This window comes from Streptopelia decaocto (assembly GCF_964273445.1).
Source record: "Streptopelia decaocto genome assembly, chromosome: 1".
Taxonomy (NCBI): domain Eukaryota; kingdom Metazoa; phylum Chordata; class Aves; order Columbiformes; family Columbidae; genus Streptopelia; species Streptopelia decaocto.
In genome coordinates this window covers 80,138,876-80,159,694 of record NC_138663.1, presented here as the reverse complement: position 1 = coordinate 80,159,694, position 20,819 = coordinate 80,138,876, and the positions used below count along the sequence as shown (strand labels likewise).

The following is a 20,819-nucleotide window of genomic DNA, read 5'->3' as shown; positions in this document are numbered from 1 at the left end:
ATTAACTTTATCTTAGTAGTATAGATACAGCAGCAGATCTGAAGAGTGTGTTACAGCCTGGCATATGGCTAAAGGCTAGTCTGTCAATCTATGTCAAAGCTATGCCTTTGTTTCTTATAGTTCACTTGTCATCTAGAGCAGGTTTCCACATTATTTTATTGAGGCATTAATCCATTTTGTCTAGTCTCTTGTGCCACAGTACCTGTCAAAACTTTTCTCTTTGTATTTGTGCAAATGAAATCCACTCATTAATTCAACTGTGTGGCCAGTACTTCTGACTGCAATGTTTGAAGCAGCATTGCTATGTCAATAAAGGATTTATTGACGTAAAACATCTGCCTGACACAGCAGAGCTAACAAAAACCACTAGTGCTAAATGTAGTTATAACCACGAAGTTCAACCTCTGTTGGTGTAGCTTGTTTTGCCTGTAAGCATGATGATGTGGACTAGTTATACTGGCAAAAGTAACTACAGAGGAGGGTATGGCTGTACCAACTTATATTAGCAGAATGCTCCTCTCTGTTGGTATAGATATACTGACTTCTGCCATCAGCGTGGTGCAATGTAGGTGTTGCAATAGGAATCTGTATACTGGAGTAAACTGCAAAAAGTGACTCAGGACTCATAGATGTGCTTCTTTATAATTTTCTTCTTACAACACCAGTCCTAAGGTTGAAGGTAAGGCAGAATGGAAAGAGCAGGAATAATGCTTGGGTAAAAAGTAAAAACAAACAGGTGTGAGACAGTTCTAAAGGATGAAAGGATCATGGGAGACTTCATCATTAGTAACAAGGCGGACGTGATTGGGTGAAATGAGGAGAGGAAGAAGTTTCAGGACACACATGGGTAGAAACAACACAGACATGAGCTGAGGAGCAATAGAAGAGAATCTCTGTGTTGGTGCAGTCCCAGGAACTCGGAATCAGTTGCTTGGGGAATCCAACACACTTGGATTTTTGCTTCTAAAGGGTTTAGAAAACGGCTGAGGCTTAACAGTGATCTGCTTTCCACCAGTATAGGTATTTCCCTGTGTTGATGTTAACTTCTCTCACTCTTACATCTGTACTTTATGCTCTTAAAATCAAGGAATTTTGCAAATGTATGGAAACACTATCAGAGGACCTTGCTTTAGGTACTTGCTATGTCATGTTGAAATGGGTTTGTCCTCTGTGATGTATATGTTTAAAATAGAAATGTAAAAATCCTATATCTACACTTACAGTGTAGGCTGGTGCAGAACACTTTCCATGACTTATTCATAGTGCAACAGGTTTTTTTAAACTAAATCCAGCTAGTTTTATTCACATTCCATCAAAAGCCCTTTTAGGTAGGTTTCCCCTTTTGGTGCTTGTATGGCTGAAGGCTTGAAAAAAGCAACACTAATCTAGTTGAACACACACTAGAGTTGTAACTGATGATGCATGTTAACTTTTTTTGGTGATAAATTTGCCTTTGCAAAAATCAGTGTCATTTTTCCTGCCTATTTATCCCCAAAGGATTTTTTTTAATGTAAAAACAAACAAACAAAAAAGTTTGCCTTAATTCTGAAATAAGTTTTGCATTATTTCACATGATTAAGACAAAAAATGGAATGGAAAGGCTGAGATTATTTTTGTTCCAAGTAATTTTAAGAGAGTGATAAACTAGGGCTTAGAAGAAGTTGCCGAGAGTGATAAGTAGACTAGCAACTACTCTGAAGAGGCAAATAAGAACAAGCAGTTCCCTTTTCCTGGAGGTCTAGATTATCCTTGACCATCACAGTAGTTGGTAGGAACCACTCCAGCTGAGTAGAGCTTTTCATCTGACCTTAGCTGACATATGATTTGAGAAGGAGAAGACTGACTCACAGTTGCTTTAACCATCTATGTGAGCTGCACAGGGTGAGAACTTTGCTTTCTTTGAGAATCAAGGGCCATCTGTCTTAATGTGCGTGATTTTCAGACTTGTAGTTAATATTTGATTTTCAAGTTGGGTATCAAACACTGCAAGTCATTCTGCAGTGGTGCATTCAAAACCAAGATGCTTTGTATAAATTGCAATAATTTGGGTTTGAAAAATATGCATGAATAATCTCAAGGGAGCATGTGCAGTTTGTTTAGGATGTTCTTTCTGTGTTTCATTGTTGTTCTGTTACAGTAGTTAATGGTTATAGATACAAGTAAGCAATTATTCTCAAATTGTTTCACCAGGAAATATACCAGAACCAAACTCCATCAGTTTTCACAGAAGTAGGTGCCTAGTACAGATTTTATATTATTCAACCTGCTTTGCACTTAGAATTTAGTCCACCGGTGCTTTTAGGAGAAGGGGAGAGGTGAAAAAGAAGGAAGTGGCAAAGTGGCAAGCAGAGGTAACTTTTTTTTTTTCCTTCCCAAACTGTAGTAATCATACTTTGGGCAGCCATGAAACTCTTCGCAAGGCAACCACCTGCATTCAGCTTCGACTACACAACACTAGTAATTTGAAGCAAAATTTGGCTCGCACGGTATGTTATCTTATTCTTTTCTTTCTTGCAGTATCCCTGAAAGAATAAAATTCCACTAATCCTTTTATGTAGCAACCTGCAGGAATAATCAAAATTATTTGTGTTCCTGAGAATCCATATATTATTGCAGAACTCCAGTTGAAACATACTGGGGAACATCTCTGCTTTGCTCCTGTACTTGTATCTAGTGAGTTACTGTAGAGAACACGCAACTGAAAAAGACCAAAACTTATATTTTTAGAAATAAAATGATCAGTTTTCTCAAAATTTATTGCTATTTATTTTAGATGGTCAGAAGATTAGTATTTTTGATTGGCCTTCCTATGTTTTGAAAGATAATGCTCAAAACCACTCAAAGTTCTGTGTAAAATCAATTAGATCTGGATTCTTGGTTTTATCACTGAAAACCAGGGTAGGCTGGTGTGTTTGTGCATGTGTGAGGCATGTTTGTCTGTGTGTGTGTGTGTGCTTGTTTTTAGACATGCAGAAATTATCAGTTACAAGGAAGCGGGTGACCTTTAATTTGATTTTGGTTTTGTGAGACATGAGATTTATCAGCCTTAACACTCTTGAACAAAAGCCTTTTAAGATCTGAATTGTCAACATACTAGATTCCTACTAAACTCCCAAACAAAGCTTATACAGAGAACATAAGATTATCTTAATGATACAGCAACATATCAAAGCTGAGTTTTATACAGTCTAGCCAAAGAGCTTCTGTTGTCAGGAGTGAGAATTCTACATCTTCCACATTTTCCTCCACACACTGAAACCTTGAGAATGACAATGAATGTGGAGGGTATCCAGTAATTCTCTTGTCAAATGATGGGCCAGTGTACATGGGTCACAATAATACTGAATAATGACTGCTAGGTTTGTTTTGACTCTGCACCTGCCCTACTCTGTATTTTAACCTTGGGGGTCTTTAAGAGGTGACTCTTAAGCACAAATTCCACAAGTTCTAGTGGGTCAGGAATGTTAAATTCCTAGTGGCTGGGTGATGTTTAGAGAGAAATGCGCAGTAGTACAGTGTAGAAGCAGAAACCTTTATCCAGATATCTTTTCCAGTGAGTGCTCCTATCCAAGAAACCCATTTTGTATGAGTTCTCCCCACACTCTAATTACCTGGGTAAAGCATGAATCTTTGCAGTGGAGAAGCAGCAATGAATACCTATGGCTTTCTAACAAGAGCCTCACTTGCTTTCAGAGAGGGATTTTTGGACTAAAGCAGCCAGCAAGAGATATTTCCTGGAAGTTCAAAAACGTTCTTATCTCCATACATACCGGTGTTAATGGTGTTAGCATTTTACCAGGCATAATGAGTTAAGTGTTAACATTCTGAGTATAATCACTGAGAAGAAAAGTCAATGGTCCATCGTGACAAGAAGGTGGGGTCTTTTTTCCATTATTTAAATGCTTGTGACGTTTTAGAGGGACTGTGTAGTACCTCAAATAGAAGGGAGTATTTTCTTGCGTTTAAATATCCCTTGAAACTGTGCTACTGTGAAACGCTTCATGTTCTATTAATATCCTCAAAGTCTCCTTCAACTCTGCAGTTTGACAGGTCTAAATGAGGTTTAATATACTTCAATGCACTATGGAGGCCAGGAGCAGAGACCGAGCATCTCTCAATGTTTCACATTTCAGAATTGGTTAGAATTACCTGGTAGAATGATTACAAACAAACAAAAATAGTCTTTCAGGCAGGTAACTAACAAGCTGGAAGACAAATTAGCATTGTTCAGACCATTAGAAAACATTTATTGTCTCAAAGAATTTGTGAAACTATAATTAATAACCTACAATAGGGTTTAGCCAGGAAGGATGGCATTTTAAGATATCTTCAAGTGAATTATTGATCACCTCTTTATGGTAACTGACACGGCTCTGAAAGCTTCAGGCCATGAAGTTATTTTAAGTTACTAATAATAGCAAAGAACATGAGCAGCTCTTGTGCTGGCGTAAGTCATAGACCCAGAATTTTCCCCCAGCTCCAGGGCATGCTTGTGACAGAGCTCTCATGTTGGAGAGGTTCTGCTTGCAGGCAGGAGCACCAGCAAGTCTGTCAGGAGCAGACAAAACCTGACGAAGGAGATGCAGACTGTGGTGCATTGAAAGCTTCAGTGTTTCCTTTCATGGAATCATAGAATCATTTCAGTTGGAAGAGACCCTCAGGAACATCAAGTCTATCTATAACCTAACCTAACTCTAGCACTAAACCATGTCCTTAAGAACCTTGTCTAAACACCTTTTAAACACCTCCAGGGATGGTGACTTTACCACTTCCGTGGGCAGCCTGTTCCAATGCCTGACAACCCTTTCTGTGAAGAATTTTTTCCCAGTATTCATTTTAAACCTCCTCTGGTGCAACTTTCACTCTGGACCCCATTCTGTAGATCTCTTTGGATCTACTGAAACCTGCTCCAGCTACACTGAATTCAAGAATCTGAGGGTAGTCTGCACTGAGCTCACAGTCAAATTTGTTGCTGCTGTTCTCTGAAACTTGTGGCTTTGGTCATAGAATGTATTTGAAAGTCATAGACTTAGAGGTGGTTTATAGAAAGTAAATTTCCATCCCTCAGAATTCATATAAAAAGATGTGAAAAAAGTGCCTTTTTTTTTTTTAAAGGAACAAACTTTGAGAGTTTTAAGATTTTTTAGCTATTTCAAACAGTTGTGTGCATACACAGCTACTGTTTATTTTTGTGTGTTAATCTGTGCTCACTTGTGGGTAGCATCTTTCCAAATTTTGAACTTTGTAATATGTTACTTTATAGAAGTCTCCACTAAACTTGTAGTTTAACTAGTTTCACAGAAACATATTCATATCTTGACAGCTCTTCTATATAATAATCACCCATATGTATTCAGGTGCTAAATAATTCACAAACACCCACCTCTTTTGCCCTAGTCCATCAGATCCCCTCAAGCTTTCTGGGTTCCTATCAATCACACCTATCTAATTTCTCTCTAAGCTTCAGGGCTCCCTCCTTCAGTCTGTGTCACATTGTTCATGGTTCCCTGTGCTCTGGCGCTCTGGTCCTGTCAGTGTAAGAGATCAATGAGGAAGTTTGTCATTTATCAGTCTCGTTCTGTAGCTCAAGCCTTGCCCCTTTGATTGCTCAGTTTAGATGTGCTCTGCTATTTGTAAGGTCTCCAGAGGTGGCAGTGTGACAGCTGAACATGCAGAGATATTATAAAAATGCAGAGTGGATTTTGCAGAACATGTACACTACTTGTCTATAGGGTGATGTGATTTTTAAAATAATTAAAGAAAAAGGGGGGGAATGATCTGCTGAGATTCAAGGTGGACGTGATTCACTATTGCTCTGTCTAGAAGAAGCAAAATCAGATAGTGATATTATAGCAAGCAACTCTAGAGTGATTGATGTTATTTCCTTCTTGGAATGAATGAATGCTTCTAATTATGGTAGCACTCCAAGATGTTCTTAAGGCTTGAGATGTTATACCCATCCTCTAGCGTTCATTGAAGCAGCATGATAGCTGTCAGAGGTCAGGTGCTCCACCCCTTAGGGTGCAGTATGGACAGAAGACGTAAGTTGTGAACAAAACCAGCAGTTATTAGGTAAGAGCCATATGTAGCACAACTAGTGCTACATAACCTGGTTTTGTATGTCTTGTAGTCATTTTTATAGGAGCAACTCAGTGGGGTTCAGAGGCAGATTGCAAAATCAGCTGAAATAAGACCATCTACTCTCAAATGCATCCCTTAACCCCCAAATACTTATCCTGTCTTCTGCTCTATAATAACATTTAGCACTCTCCTGCCAATACACTGAGATAAGGAACACAGGTGTTTGTATTATGTAAAAGCAAATGCCCGGACAAAGTGGAGTTAGTGCTAAGACACATCCATTCAAGGCTTAATGCATGAAAATGCTTTTCCTACCTTCACCCCCTTCCATTTCATTCATCTGATTAATCTTTCACTTATTGCCACTATGTGATAAAAGAGATAGTAGCGCTCCATATGGGAATTCTTTACAGAACATCTGTAACGTATCTAGCTCAGCAAGATCCTGCTCCTTAAATGATGCTATTGCCAAATCTCTATATAGTGATCTAAAGGAGAATTAGTGTGAATTAATTCAGATGTCAATTAACATATTTAAATTGAATCCAACCATAGCAGAGACGCAAGTTGCTCAGGAATGCTAGCTTTAGACCACTACTATACTTCAATTAACTAGAAAAAAAATGCTAGTGTTTTCATCTTATTCTGAACAAGCTTTCAAGATCTGAATTCACTAACATTCAAAATATTTGGAAAAGGCTTTTTTAGCCAAGCAAGTAAAAGAATTGTTATTTTTCTTTTAGGAAATGCAAATTTCTTTCAAATTCTGTTCAAGGGGGGTAGAAATCATAAATCATAGTTCATCACTGTTGGATTATGTTGTTTACTTTTTAAAAAATCTATTATTTTATTGTATGAAAGTTAAAAGAAAAAGATGAACAGAAGATTTTTTTTCTTGCTGAAGTGTTTTGCTTAATGTTAAACCATTTTGTCTTCCCTTCACAAGGAACCTCAAAGTTTCATTAATGTAGTCCAGGCTAAAATGGAGTCACCTTTCAGATTCTTCTATATCCTTGGCCAGATATAATTTCTGTCCTCTGCTTCACCTTTGAGCATACAAATGTTTTAGATGGATACACATGTAAATAAGCCGTAGCCTGCTTGCCCAAGTTGTGTCTGTCTCAGCCATTATTTGCATTTCTAGAGATACTAAGAAGAATACTGTCTGGCATCTGCCCCAGCCACTATTGAAACAGAAGTTCATCACTAGATGCTTATGTAAAACCTCTCAGGGTTTTACCTGTTCAGAAATATCTTTAGTATCCTTGACCACTGAATTTGGGGTCATGCTTGTCACAAGCCATTCAGTAACTTTTCCCTATGAGTTATAGGGATATGGGCTCAAACATGAGTCAGGAAAAGAGCAGAATTTTCAGGACATGGTGGTGTCTGCAAGCTGGTGGTACATGCCTAGCATGGGCTGAGCTACCTCCAAAGGGTAGGAGGAGTTGAGGCATCAAAGGCACAGCTTAGACAATTCATGGGGCTGGAGAAAAGACTGTATCTGAATGTGTTGACCAAGTCTGTTCCCAATGTGTCAAATAAGGCAAAATCACAGAATTGTTTAGGCTGGAAGGGACCTCATTGGATCATTTAGTCCAATCCCTCTGCTCAAGGAGGTTGAGCTGGAGCAGGTTGTCCCAGACCATGTATGGTCAAGTTTTGAATATCTCAGTAGATATTCAAAACTACTCCACAACCTGTCAGGGCAACTTCTTCTTGTATTTGACTGCCTTCGCAATATATATATATTTTTTTTAACTTGTGTTAAGGTGGAGTTTCATGTGTTCTTATTTGTGCCTTTTGCCTCTTGTCCTGTCAGTAAGCACTACTGAAAAGAGACTGGCTCCCTTATCTTCATTATTTCCCATCAGATATTTTTACGCATTGATAAGATTCCCCTTGAGCTTTCCTTTCTCCAGACTGAACAGCCCCAGCTTAGCCTCACCTCTCATACAAAAAATGCTTAAGTGCCTTGATCATCTCCATGACTCTTCACTGAGAGGAGTTCCTTCAGAGGGGTCGCAAAGGATGGTACAGATGTTCTCCATTCTGGTCTCTCAGGAAAGAAGGCAGCAGAGAGGCTCTGGATGTAAACTGATTTCTGCATCACTATTAGCATATATTGACATTGTGAAAGGGTGCCTTCTGCTGCCTGTAACGAGAAAGCAGAGGCAGAGTCTACCAAGGCCTGGCTATAGTCTGAATCTGTATGTAGCTAGAAAGAACTACTGTGACAATCTGGTTTGGCCTCCTGTAGAGCACAACCCAGTGTAACATGAGAGAGATTCACCAAACAAAATTTCAGACCAAAACATCCTGAATGCTCTGAGAGTTCCTAAAAGAACATGCTGGCTTTGGAAAATACGAAGGAAACCTCTCCAACATACATTCTTCCTATTAGAATCCCACTATATGCTTCTCTTCCACAGATTGAGGATGACCAGAGACGGTTCAGTGTGAATCAGCTGTTAGAAGGCACTTGTGTCTGGAGACTGATTCGGTAAGAACACCGGTATTTAACAGTATTTCTGTTTGTAATTGTTCATATTTGTAGTGAGCCTCCTGGCTTCAAAGAACAACGACCTACCAGGGACAGGAATGATGCCAAAGCGAAAGAAAATTGGTTCAGTGTTTGAGGCCCCTATTTTCAGAACTTATTGATTGTTTAACAAAAATCAACAGTCATTTCTAGATCTGTATAATTTTTCCCTATATGCTCCCTTTCATGTCATTGAAGGTTTTATTAGAGCTTTCATGTTTCCCGAAGATTCCCAGGATTGAAGGAGTCATAATTTTCATGTGTATGTTGCTCTTAGAGAATTTTCAAGAGTAAATACTGTAAAAATAACAGATATGCTCTTCATTAGGCCTGTGTTTTCACAGTTGAGTGATGTTTTGTTTTGTTCTATTTTTTTAATGGAGGCTGGCTATTACAAGTTTTTACTTGGCACTCAAAGTGCATCTGACTCTAAAGCTAACCTACCATGGACAAGCACTAAATGAGATAGATTCCTCATTCAACTTTCATTATGTTCCATTTCATGCACTTAGATAAATAAGCTGTTAACACTTTTTGTAATGTTTTTCATCAATGTGTTGTAAAGTGCTTTGCCAAGAATGGTAAATGCCACACCTGCCATTTCAGAAATTGAGGAAAACAGAGAGGTAGTGACTTGTTGAAGGGAATATCTGTTGCTTACTGAGGACCCATCTCGTTTGCTAGGAGCACAGCTCAAATTTCCATTCTGGTCCTTGCTATAAAGAGATCAAACCAATCGTCCAGTCTATACAGACACCACTTATTGACTTTTATTTCTTGTGATGTAAAGTGTGTGGCCTTTTCCACAGCAAAGAGAGTTTTCAAAGGGGATATGTGATAAAAGATGTTGAGCTGCAAATCAACTGTGGTCCACAAAATTTCCTCTGATACTGTAGGGCAATGAATAACTGATAGCATAGGCAATAAATAATTTCTTTCTTCAACCACAAGTTCAGTAAATATTGAAAAAGTAAAAGCTTGAACTGTGTTTGATCACTATTTCAGCTTGTCCCATGGATTGTTGATGGGTAGGAGAAAACATTTTCCATCAGTGATGACCCAGAAAGATCTGTGGTCAGACCCTGTGCTCTCAATTGCATTTCTAACTTATCTGAGAAAAAAAGAGGTAACAGGTAAGTGACAGAAGCTGGCTGTCCATAATGTGCACAGGAGCTGCCTGTGATGATTTGCAGAAGGATTTTACAATGCTGAGTTGAATGTATGATGAAGTGGCAGATAAAATTTGGAGAAGATAAATTTAGATGGAAGGAAACTGTCTTAAATTCACATATGAAATCATAGGCTCTGAGTTGACTTTTACCACCAGGAATGAGTTCTTGGGGTTGTAATAAATAGTTCTGAATGTCAGTTTGGTGCACAGCAGCTGCCAAAAAAAAAAAAAAAAAAAAAAGGGGGTGGGGGGAATTATTATGGAAGAAATGAAAAACTGGAAGCCAATGTTATGCCACAATATCAGTGTCGGGTGTTCATTTATCTTGAATTTGGATGTCAGTTCTGCTTCTCCCATTTCAAATATAATGTATTAGTTGAAAAGTGAAGAGGAAGGCAGCAAAGATGTTCAGAGGAATGAAATGCCTTCCTCATGAGAAATAAATAAGTAACAATATTCTTCACCCTGATGAAGAGATAATAAAAGATGGGTATTTTAGATGACAAGTCTATGAAACTGAGGAGCACAGAGAATGTCTGCAGGAAAGGATCATTTACTGTACCTTCTAATGCAGGATAAAAGGAGCATGAAGTGAAAGTAGCAGATTCAAAACAGACAAGAGCAGCTATTTCTTTGTATAACACTCAAGTAATGTCTGGACACAGCCTGGATTACCCAGGACTATGTGTGGATGGTTTCTGAATATCTTGGAGGAAGATTCCGCAACCTCTCTGGGCAACTTGTGCCAGCGCTCAGTCACTGTCGGTACCTCCTCTATTTCATTTTGCGCCCATTGCCACTTGTCCTGTCACGTGGCACCACTGAAGAGAGCCTGGCTCCATCATCTTTGCACTCTCCCTTCAGATTTTTATATACATCAAGAACATCCCCGCCTGAACTCTTCTCTAGGTTAAACAGTCCCAGCTCTCAGTTTTTCCCAGTCTCCAGTCCCTTCATCATCTTAGCGGCCCTTTGCTGGACTCTCTCCAGTACCTCCATGTCTCTCTTGTACTGAGGAGCCCAGAACTGGACACAGTAGTCCCAACTATGGCCTCACCATCCTGGGCAAGGATCAGTTCCCTCAGCCTGCTGATAATGCCTCTCTTAATGCAGCCTGGGATATGTTTAGCCACATTTAGCCTTTTTTGCTGCAAGGGCACATTGCTCGTTCATGTTCTGCTTGCTGTCCACAAGGACTGGCCCGGGTCCTTTTCTGCAAAGCCACTTTCCAGACAGTCAGCCCCCAACATGTACTGGTGCATGGGGTTATTCTTCCTCAGGTGTAGGGCTTTGCACTTCCTTTTGCTGCACTTCATGAGGTTCCTGTTAGCCCATTTCTCCAACCTGTTGACAACCCTCTGGATGGCAGTATAACGTTTTGGTGTACCAACCCTCTTCTCAGATTTTTGTCATCAGCAAACTTGCTGAGGGTACACTCTGCCCAATCATCCAGGTCATTAAGAAAGATATTAAACAATACTGGATCCAGGACTGACCACTGCCTCCTGTTATGTTGGGCATTTTGGAGTGACCCCCCACTTTTTTGGGAATAAAAACCTCTACATGTCTTAGCAGCACTGTGGGGGGCCTGGAGTAAGCTTCTACTTGGTGCTGTGCAGGGTGCACAGCTGGTTCTATCTAACTGTGGCTACTCCAATATTGTGAACACAAGTCTTCATGCACTCCTTAACTTAAGGATCAAAAAATCACTCCCTGTAGCGAACTTCTTTGGCAGTGTTAACTTATCCTTTATAACATGTTTTAATTCTTCAGTTCTGTATCTAGCTAGGCCTTAATAGAGATGGAGTAGATGGATACAGTGGAATGGAGATGCAGTATCATAGGCTCAACACAGGCTGTGCAAATGTGCCTGGCACCTGGGAAGGCCAGCAGATTACTTTCCCATATTGCTGTGTCTTCACAGCTGTCAGTATTTAGATTAGCTAAATAAAATAATGCTTAGGGTTGCCTGCATGTGCTGTATTTACATTTCTGATTGTAGCACACAAACATTTGTGTTCTGGAGAACATATAGATTGAGATGCTCAGTCTGGTTAGATCCAACAGAGAAGAAAAAAGAACTGTTTGAACTGGCTTGACATGAAGTAAAAAGAATTAACTGGAATCTTACCTGTGAAATAATCAGATTCTTTCTCACAGGAAATCTGAACGAGTAAAAGTGGCAGCCCCTACATCACTTCACGCGCTGATTTTCATAGCTTGAAAATCAAACATGATGTAAGTCAATGAGCACATAGGAAGAACTGGAGTCTATTGGCCCATAATCTCTGACACTGAAGTGATAGTAGTTATAACATGATAACTACTCTGATCCATGCAGTTGGGCACAGCTTAGTTATGCAGCACAGTGATAAACAGCATTTTAGAAAGGAAACCTAGCTTTGCTGCACTGTAGGTGCTGCTGCCAGGAAACTGAAAAATGAATGCTGTAACTGTATGTTATATACTTGTCTTCTTCCTCCCATATAGACCAGCTGGGATCTAAGAATGACTCTCTCAAGTTGTTTGTACTCTCTTTCTTTTCTCCCTTCCCTTCCAGCTCCAAAAATTTCCTAAATGTCAAAGAAACACCGAATGTTCGTGGGTTGGTTAGCATTGCCACATTTATACCCAGCTATCAGAGTTGTATTAGTTAGTATGAGGTATGTCTGTGCAATAACATATGGGTATTATTAGTTATCTAGCCGCCAGAGATTCAGGATAGCATTAATAGAAGTATTTTGATCATTGGTACAAGTTGCTGGATTTGTTTCCTATTAATTATGTAAAAATATGTCTCCTTTATACAGAAAATTCTCTAGGGTAGAATAAGCTGATGGAAAATATGCTAATTTTTGGAACTAGTATTATGACTTATGAAATTATTCTGAAGCCTGCGTTTAGGCAAAGCATGCTAATAAACATGCTTACCTGTACCTTGCGTCATGGCAACCAGGCAAGCTCACATGTTCAGAACTACTTTTGAGCTGGGTAACATATGAAAAAGATGTTATGCCTGGAGACTTGGTCAAAAAGAGTGACAACTTGTATTAGCTATGATTTAACAGGATTACAGGAGGAATTGCCAGACAGCTACTCAACACACAAACTGCCTGGCTAGATAAGGCTACTGCAGATTGGAAATAAAAAACTGTAAAGGCAAAACCATCTGTGGGAGGAAGTGAACAGTAGGCATCTATGGGAAAATGCACTCTGGGATTAGCACAGGGAAGGCCACCTAGCATTCCTCTGTTCTTTATGATGATTTCAGTGCAACGACTCTCTTTCCTTCTTTCGACATACAATATATATAATGAAAGTCTAACCACATACCATGAAACCTGTACTTTGGACTATAGTTGCAACCCTGATCTCTGATCGCTTAGTTAGCCCAACTGAGATATGTGAGGACACACACAATTACTCTGTAAACAACCGTCCATTTGCTCTGAAGCAATCAAAATACTTTTGTGACTTTCAGCTACCAAACAGTGAAAGGGAGGAAACTCCTTCTAAGACTTCTGAAGAGAGAGAGTGCTAATACAAAGAGTCAATGGGAAATATGAGGGGGAAAAAAAAAAAATTAAAGGGTAAAGTGATAAACCAAGTAAACATCGAAGAAAGAATACAAATTGAGATTTCTGCTTTTTCATAAAAGTGCATGCAAACCGTAGCAACATGCAAACCCTACCACTAAATACCATCCAAGCAATAAGGTGTCTGTTTTGTGAATCTGTAGGCTAGACAGGGTGTGGAAGTGTGAATGAAGGTTTCCATACCCTTTCCTGAAGATCTGACCCTACAGAGGAGGCTGCCAAAGGAAAAGGAAGGTACATTCCTGTGTGTAACAACCTTAGCCATGGTCTCATAGGCACCTTATTTGTTTTGTTCCAACTTGCAGATAAATGACAGCTAAAACTTTACAGTGCTTGAAACACAGAAAGTTACACAAATGCTTCTTAAAAGCCAAACTCTTGTGGTTATGTGTTGAGGCTAATACTTAGAGCCTGTGGTTCTGAAATGGTGAGATTTACAGCCGAAGCTTCTGTCCTGGAGTTCAGTGTAGAGAGCTGTATACTCCTGTTCAAAATCCTAATTAATTTAGTGAAGCTCTGCTGAGGCACAGCTGTCTGCCTGTACCAACTTTGTGATAGCTTCTGTAGCATGACAAAGGCATGGGGCTACAGAGTGGTATATGTCTATCTACAGGAGTAAAACAAATTCGTAGCTTAGGTAATACTATGGAAAAGGTAGTTGCTGAACAGTCTGAACACGTTAACTTGAGAACTGTAAGCAAATAATTTTAATGAATTATGTAGTAATGGTGTCCCTTTTTATAATATACAGTTTGATAATAGAGACTCGGTGTGCACTTTTGAAACTTAGAGCTTTTCCAGATGTTTTTAGAAGTTTTGCCTGATTCTCTACAGCTTTAGTCTGTGACGCAATTGAGAAACAAGGCATTGTAGCATGTATTAAAGTCCATCCTTTTTCAAGGTAATATTTAAGCACTTGCTTAACCTTCAAGAGTAAAATAAATGGGATTTGGAGTTCAGGAGACAGTGAAATAGCAAATTGCTTAGTGGAGTTCTTTCACTTGGGCAATGTGTATCCTCCAGGTATAAGTACAAGGTTTTTGTATCTATGGTTTGTGGCAAATTACTACTAAAACCCCATGGAGATCCAGGCAGAATTACATGATGTATACATAAGCACTTGTATTTATACTAACATAAAATCACTGTCAATTAAACTATTCCCAATCTATGGAATGTTAGAAAAACATGAAACTTGTTCTCTTTATCCAGTTGTTATTAACCTGATGTCTTCTCTTTATTTTGATTTCCAGGCAAAACCTTGTTTCTGTTATTATGAAATATAGAAGTCAAGTGGAATATCTATTTCAAAATGAGGTATTTATTCTCAGTTCGTTACACCAGAAAAGGATTAAATTCTATGTGAAAGGCATCTAATTATTAATCTGTCTCAAATGCAATTAATGAAGGCTTTTAATTAAGGATGTTTAACCTGACTTTGAAAAGATATAAATTCTCTTAATGAAACTTGGCTTTAGATTAGGAACAAAGTGTTACAAATTAAAAATATCAAAGGCGACTGTTTCTAAGTGTCAAGGAACCTGTAAATAGAACCAGGATAATTTGGGTTGGCAGTATAATATTTGGAATTAGTAGGTGTATAATACACTGTATGTATCTGCAAAATCTGTCCCTGATTTTGCGAACCCACAAGATTACGTATCTAGGATATATATTCAAGCATGCGATACTTTGCACGATTAAGTTTAGGCAGCAAAACTTGTAAGAGCTTTATTTTAAAGTATTGTGGGCTGCCAATTGAATGTTATATGCCTGAAGGAAAAAAATCTCTTAGGTAACCTTCTTTGCTAACTAATGTTTTAAGGACAGTTGTGTAAAGGACAAATGCATATTTGAGTGATAGCTTGGAAGAAAACAAATGGCTATTTTTGTCTGAGTTTCAGGTTGTCATGCTAACTGACTTTCTAGGGTTTGGAACTAGAAGGAAAATGAAGTATATTAGCAAAATAAAAAAATGCTGATGTAATGTGAAGATATTCCAGTGATTCCCTTCTAGAGTTATAACTCATTATGCTGAAGTATTAATTTCTTTGAAATATATTTAAAACTTAGAATTCTTACTTTGTTTCAGAAATCTGTCACCTGTATTTAACTCTAGATTTTTATCTTTCTGGATATTCTTGATCCATGGTTATTTCTGTTTAAATAGCCAGAAAACATACATACATACAAGTGTGTATACATTAAACAAATATATAAATGAAGATATACACATATACAAATTCACATATGCATACAGACATGTACATGGATATCTAAATATATATTAATATATGTAAATAAATGTGCATAAAATTATTCTACATTTTAATGTAAGTATTTGACACTTTTCTTTTGCAAAATGCATAGAAATTCAAAAGCTGTTGAGCTGTGCCTAGCTAAAAAGTAAAGCTCTAGTTTTGATACTGTGTGGGTAGGCATTCACTGAACTTTACTTTGTAAGCAACTTCTCAAAGGGGACTATTTAGTGTATAAAATGTGATGCAGTCATAACCATTTGGAAAATTGAGGTCCCTAAATTCAAATGTGCATATGTATTTATTTACTGAAGTAGACCCATCAGTGTAGTTACACTTACTTGAAATTTTAGGGCCTAAAGTAAGAAGATTCCAAATTCAAAGGAAGCTATAATCTCAACATTAATGAGGCATTACAATCCACCCTCTGCAACTGATGGTCTGTAGATATTCCTCAAACCTATAATGAAGCACTCTTAAATTTATTTTTGCTAAGGATTTTTACCTTGAGTAAGCAATTACTTGAGATCATTAACTTTTTATAAAGGGAAGACAGGACATTTTTCAAATATTCATGCTATGCAACAAATAGGCATGTGTTGCTCTAGAGCTAAATTTCTCAATATTTTATTTTTTAACAGGGTCTTGTCTACACAGAGACACTCAATAAAGCTCATATGAATTGGTTAAAAGAATGGGATTTCAAGTCAATGACATAGGTGTCAGATGTTTTTGTTTGGAGGCACCAGAGTGAATGGGGCTTTTTCCAACCTATAATAATTAAAACTAAAATTATGGAGCTGTAGTATAAAAAGTTATAGTCATAAATATGTAGTAAAGAAAAAAAAATGACAGCCCTTTATTTGCTGGTTGACTCCTTGTTTACTTATTTTCTCTAACATCTAGTTAGATTCCTTTAAGAAGGGTTAAAATTGGGATCTTTATAACTGCCCCCATCACATGGTTACATGGGAATGATTATGTTGATTTTCACTTTTTTTTTTTTTTTCCCCCCACATTTATCTGCTTCCTCCCAACTTTACTCATTTAAGGCTGTCTGTTAAAAAGCCTTGGAGATACCAATGCTTCTCGCTTATGTGAAAAGCCCACTGTCATTATCATTAGTAATGACCAATAAATTGAAAATTTATTTTATCATGGATAATGCCTCTATAAAATGAAAATAAAATTTAAAAAGTTTAAAAGTTTAGGATATTTGGTGTAAGGCGAGGGTGGGATTGGCGCTGTTGGGGTTGAAATGTAAGGAGTGATCCCAAAAAGTGTGTGCAGTCAGACAACTAGCCATTCTAATTGCCCTGATAAGCACTTGACATGCACTTCATTTTCAAATCTGTTCAGAATTTACTATTAATGTGGAGAGAAAACTTTGTAAATTTTTAATACAAAGTGTAGAAGTTCTAGAATGAAGTAGCATTTTTTGTCATATAAATAATTTAAACACAAAAGTGTCCTTCAAAGGTTCTGCTGGTATTTAAATATGTAAAGCGAAAAAAACATATACAAGATGTTGACTATGATTCTTCTGGACTTTCGGAAAATTTAAAACTTCTGTAAGAAATTAATCTCTTCCTTTCTTTGGGACAAAAATCAATGTAATATATCTAAATATGGAAAAGAAAAAGTCTTTACATGATAATATGCAAAAAGAGAAATAGCGTGAAAGAAGGCGTCATTCATAGTATACAGTATTACACAATGTTTTAATATGCTTGCTCTCCTTAATCTGCAATATCTCCAATCCTTGGAACCATATAAACAGAATCTATGGTATAATACCTTCTATAAAATATTAAGTATTTGTTAATTTATTTCTAAATAGAATAGCATATTATACAGAAATGAACACAATCCTCAAGATATTCCAAGATATTCAACTCTTTTTGTGGAACAGCATTAATAAATGCAAAAATATATAAACTCTTGGGGTTTTTTTGGTGTTTTGTTTCAGATTTTTTTTTCTGTCCAGCAGTTTAGCTGTTTCTCTACTCAGGGATTACTCTTGTGTATGTCTGTTGCTCCTGTACTGCTCAGAAATTGTGCTGCATGAATGTGTCTTTATAGAAATTTATTATGTTCTGATAATCCATATCCACTTGTGAAGAAGAAAAATGCTAAATTGAACTGTATTTAAATTAAATCCTAAATTAGAATTTTATTTAATTTCTAATTGCAAACCATATATATGAATTAAAAAAAAAAAAAAGTGTGTATATATATATGCATTCCAACAACTGCACAGTAAACCAGCGTGTGTAATGCTTTATTTTTTCTGTGTTATACATGGTAACAAGCTATACCCTTTTTATGCATTTGTACTTCTGCTGGTAATGTGTGTCTGCATAGAGAGGAAATCCTGCAAGAGTTAAATTTAAAAAATCTAAGTGGTGGGAAAGAAATATGAAAGAAAGGAAGTGCACTCCTTGTAAACTGACAGAAGAGTGGATCAACTTCAGACCAAAAGGAGGTCTAAAGTTCTCAAGAGATCACAGTCATCCATAGCCTTTTTCTCTCTAGAACCTTTGTTATGAAAAGGTGTTGCTGTCTTTAATTACTACAAAAACCCCAAGAACTTATATTTGAAGAATTCTGACCACCAAATGTTTGAGGATATTTTATGTAATTAATTCCTGCTTTAGTTCTGCTGTGGTCAGGTAATGTGTAATTTGTAACCTCAATATATTTTTATATTTATTTGTATTAATGACAGATGATAACCCTCTCAGTACAGTCCAGATATAGTCCTTAAGCTTAAAAATAGAAGGGTCATCTTGGTACATTTTTTCTTTTTCAGGCATGACATAGATGAGTTAGAGAAGTAGTTTTATCAGTATATAGACATGCTGTAGCATACTAAAAGGAATGTTTATCATTACAGAAACATGGAGAATATTTACAGGAGAACCTTTACTTGTTCAGAGAATATACTTTGAGGTTTAATGAAGTATATAGCTGTGCAGGAAACCCATGAATTTTAATTTATTTTCCTGAACACAGGGTGCTTGATATTTGAAGACTGCAATTTCCTTCCTTTGGGATCAAAATTTTTTTTCTTGAATTCCCCAAAGTGTTTCTAAGATTATTCATCTAGAGATTTTTTTTCATGTGGTAATATTTAAAGATCTAAATTTATTATTAATAAGGTTTAATAGTGTAGTGTGTATATATATATATATTTTTTTTTTTAATTTTTTTTTTTTTTTTTCAGAAAAGCTAGTTGCAGAAGTACCCAGTCCACAGGTGTCAGATTATGCAGCCTCCCACACAGTCACTATTTTTAGGAGGAACGTGGCTGTCTGCCAGCTCTCAGAGAGATGGGTAGGAGACAATAGCAGGGATAAATTCATAGTATCATGAAAACCTCAGAAAGTTTGTGAATCATTTGGGTTCAGGTTTTCTCAGAAGTTTCTTTAGGGTGCTTCTGTGCTCCTGAAGTTCAAACAAACCAATGTTTTGCATCAAAAACAGTCAGATACTAAACTTGTCACAGTTTCCAACAAGGCACATATTGTGGAAGATAATTTGATTTCAACAAAAATTGTGCTGTCCTTAGAAACTATTGGTCACTAGCAATTTCAACATAGCCAGACTAATGCATGATGTGTTTGAATTTTGCATGAGCAGATATTGTTTTCTACGTACTCACTTAGTCACTGGAATGAAGTTTATGGGAAGGCATTTCTGATAAATGGCGTATGTCTACTGTTTGATTATTTTTTTTTTCTTTCTTTGCTCTCAACAGCATGAAGTTGATAATGTTATTGAATTAGTTAAAGGAATCTGCAGTGTCCTCTGTTTTGTGGAAACCAGAGCCATTACTGATGCAGTCGAGAAACTCCGTGCAGTGCCATGGGTGAAAAGACAGGTAAAAGATGGAAGCTGATGTCCTATTTTTCTCTTTAAAACTGGAGCTTGAATTTTTTGATTGATTGAGGCCATTCTGCTGTCTTACTACATATTTTTCCTCTGACAAGCATTACATACATACTATAAAAAAAAAATTGTTGACAACATGTGACAGAGGACCAACAGAGGACTTGCCCTGTGTTTAATTGTAACTGATGTGCTCCTCTGGTTGTTCTTTTTTATTCTGACCAAACGCAAATCTCTGTTTGCCACGTCACCTATTTACCAAATCACGCAATTTCAAAGTATTAATTTTTCATATATTTAGCATAGGTTGTTAACAATTTTAAAAAATCCTTCTGTAAATGTCACTTAAATTATGAGTTTTTCAGATAGAAATATCTCTGCTATGTATGCACAGAAGGACCAGCATCATTTAGTCCTGATTTTAGCTGGAATACTCACTCTTAAATCACTGAAGTGTATTCTCCAGAGGTTACTATATAATTGTGAACTGAGACTTTGGAGAGCCGTATCTGTTTTCAGTTTTGTCATCAGCCACTTTGGTATGACCTTGGACAAGTCACTAGGACCTGATTTACGGAAGTTCTGAGCACCCAAAAATTCTTTTGAAGTCAGCATGTTGGAAATACAGGTGCTCAGCAAATTTGAAAATTAAGCCATTAATCACTTGGATTAAGTCTCATGTAACCTTAAGACATGCTAACTGATTCCTACCCTAATGAAATTCCCTCTTCATACTATTTTTAAAAGTTTAATGATTTAGTAAGGATTTTTTTTTTTCTTTCCTTGTATGGTCTCTGTCTTGTCCTTCTTTCTCATGGCAAATATTGTTTAGAAAAACATGCCAAGCTGGCAGATTATTGTAGTCTCAGACCGTTACCTGCTGACAAAACTTTTATTCTTTCTCTTTTCTTTCTCTTGTTGGTGTTGGTTTTTTTTTGGTTGGTTGTTCGATTGAATTTTTTGTTTGTTGGTTGGTTTGTTGTTTGTTTGTGTTTTCTGTTTTGTTTGATTTGTTTGTTTGTTTGTGGGATCACTAATGTTAACTGAGTTCACTACTGAGTGTTAATTGGAAACATATCTATCTACATAAGTGGAATTTATTTAATTTTGCTTAATACGCAGTTTGAGGTCCCAAACATTAGACTGAAGAAATTATTTTTGTAATTATTTTTGTAATGTTTCTTGTGTCATAGGAGTCACATATAGCAAATTAATTATATACTGTCATCCATATACACTTACTCTTGGCAGGTTCAAACCCTCAAATACTCATCATCTTA

At 37.1% G+C, this 20,819-nt stretch overlaps 1 protein-coding gene across 3 annotated transcripts in view; it reads left to right on the top strand.

Moving 5' to 3' along the window:
• Positions 1–20,819, top strand: part of PIK3C2G (phosphatidylinositol-4-phosphate 3-kinase catalytic subunit type 2 gamma) — a 255,904-nt gene that overhangs the window by 28,003 nt on the left and 207,082 nt on the right. For all 3 annotated transcript variants that reach the window (XR_014184867.1, XM_082061159.1, XM_082061158.1), the window contains exons 7-10: positions 2,384–2,486; positions 8,514–8,584; positions 14,644–14,707; positions 19,409–19,531. Coding sequence is in view for 2 of the 3 variants with exons in the window: in XM_082061159.1 (XP_081917285.1) it covers positions 2,384–2,486; positions 8,514–8,584; positions 14,644–14,707; positions 19,409–19,531 (361 nt within the window). In the remaining variant the exon portion in view is untranslated. The remainder of the gene's footprint in view (positions 1–2,383; positions 2,487–8,513; positions 8,585–14,643; positions 14,708–19,408; positions 19,532–20,819) is intronic.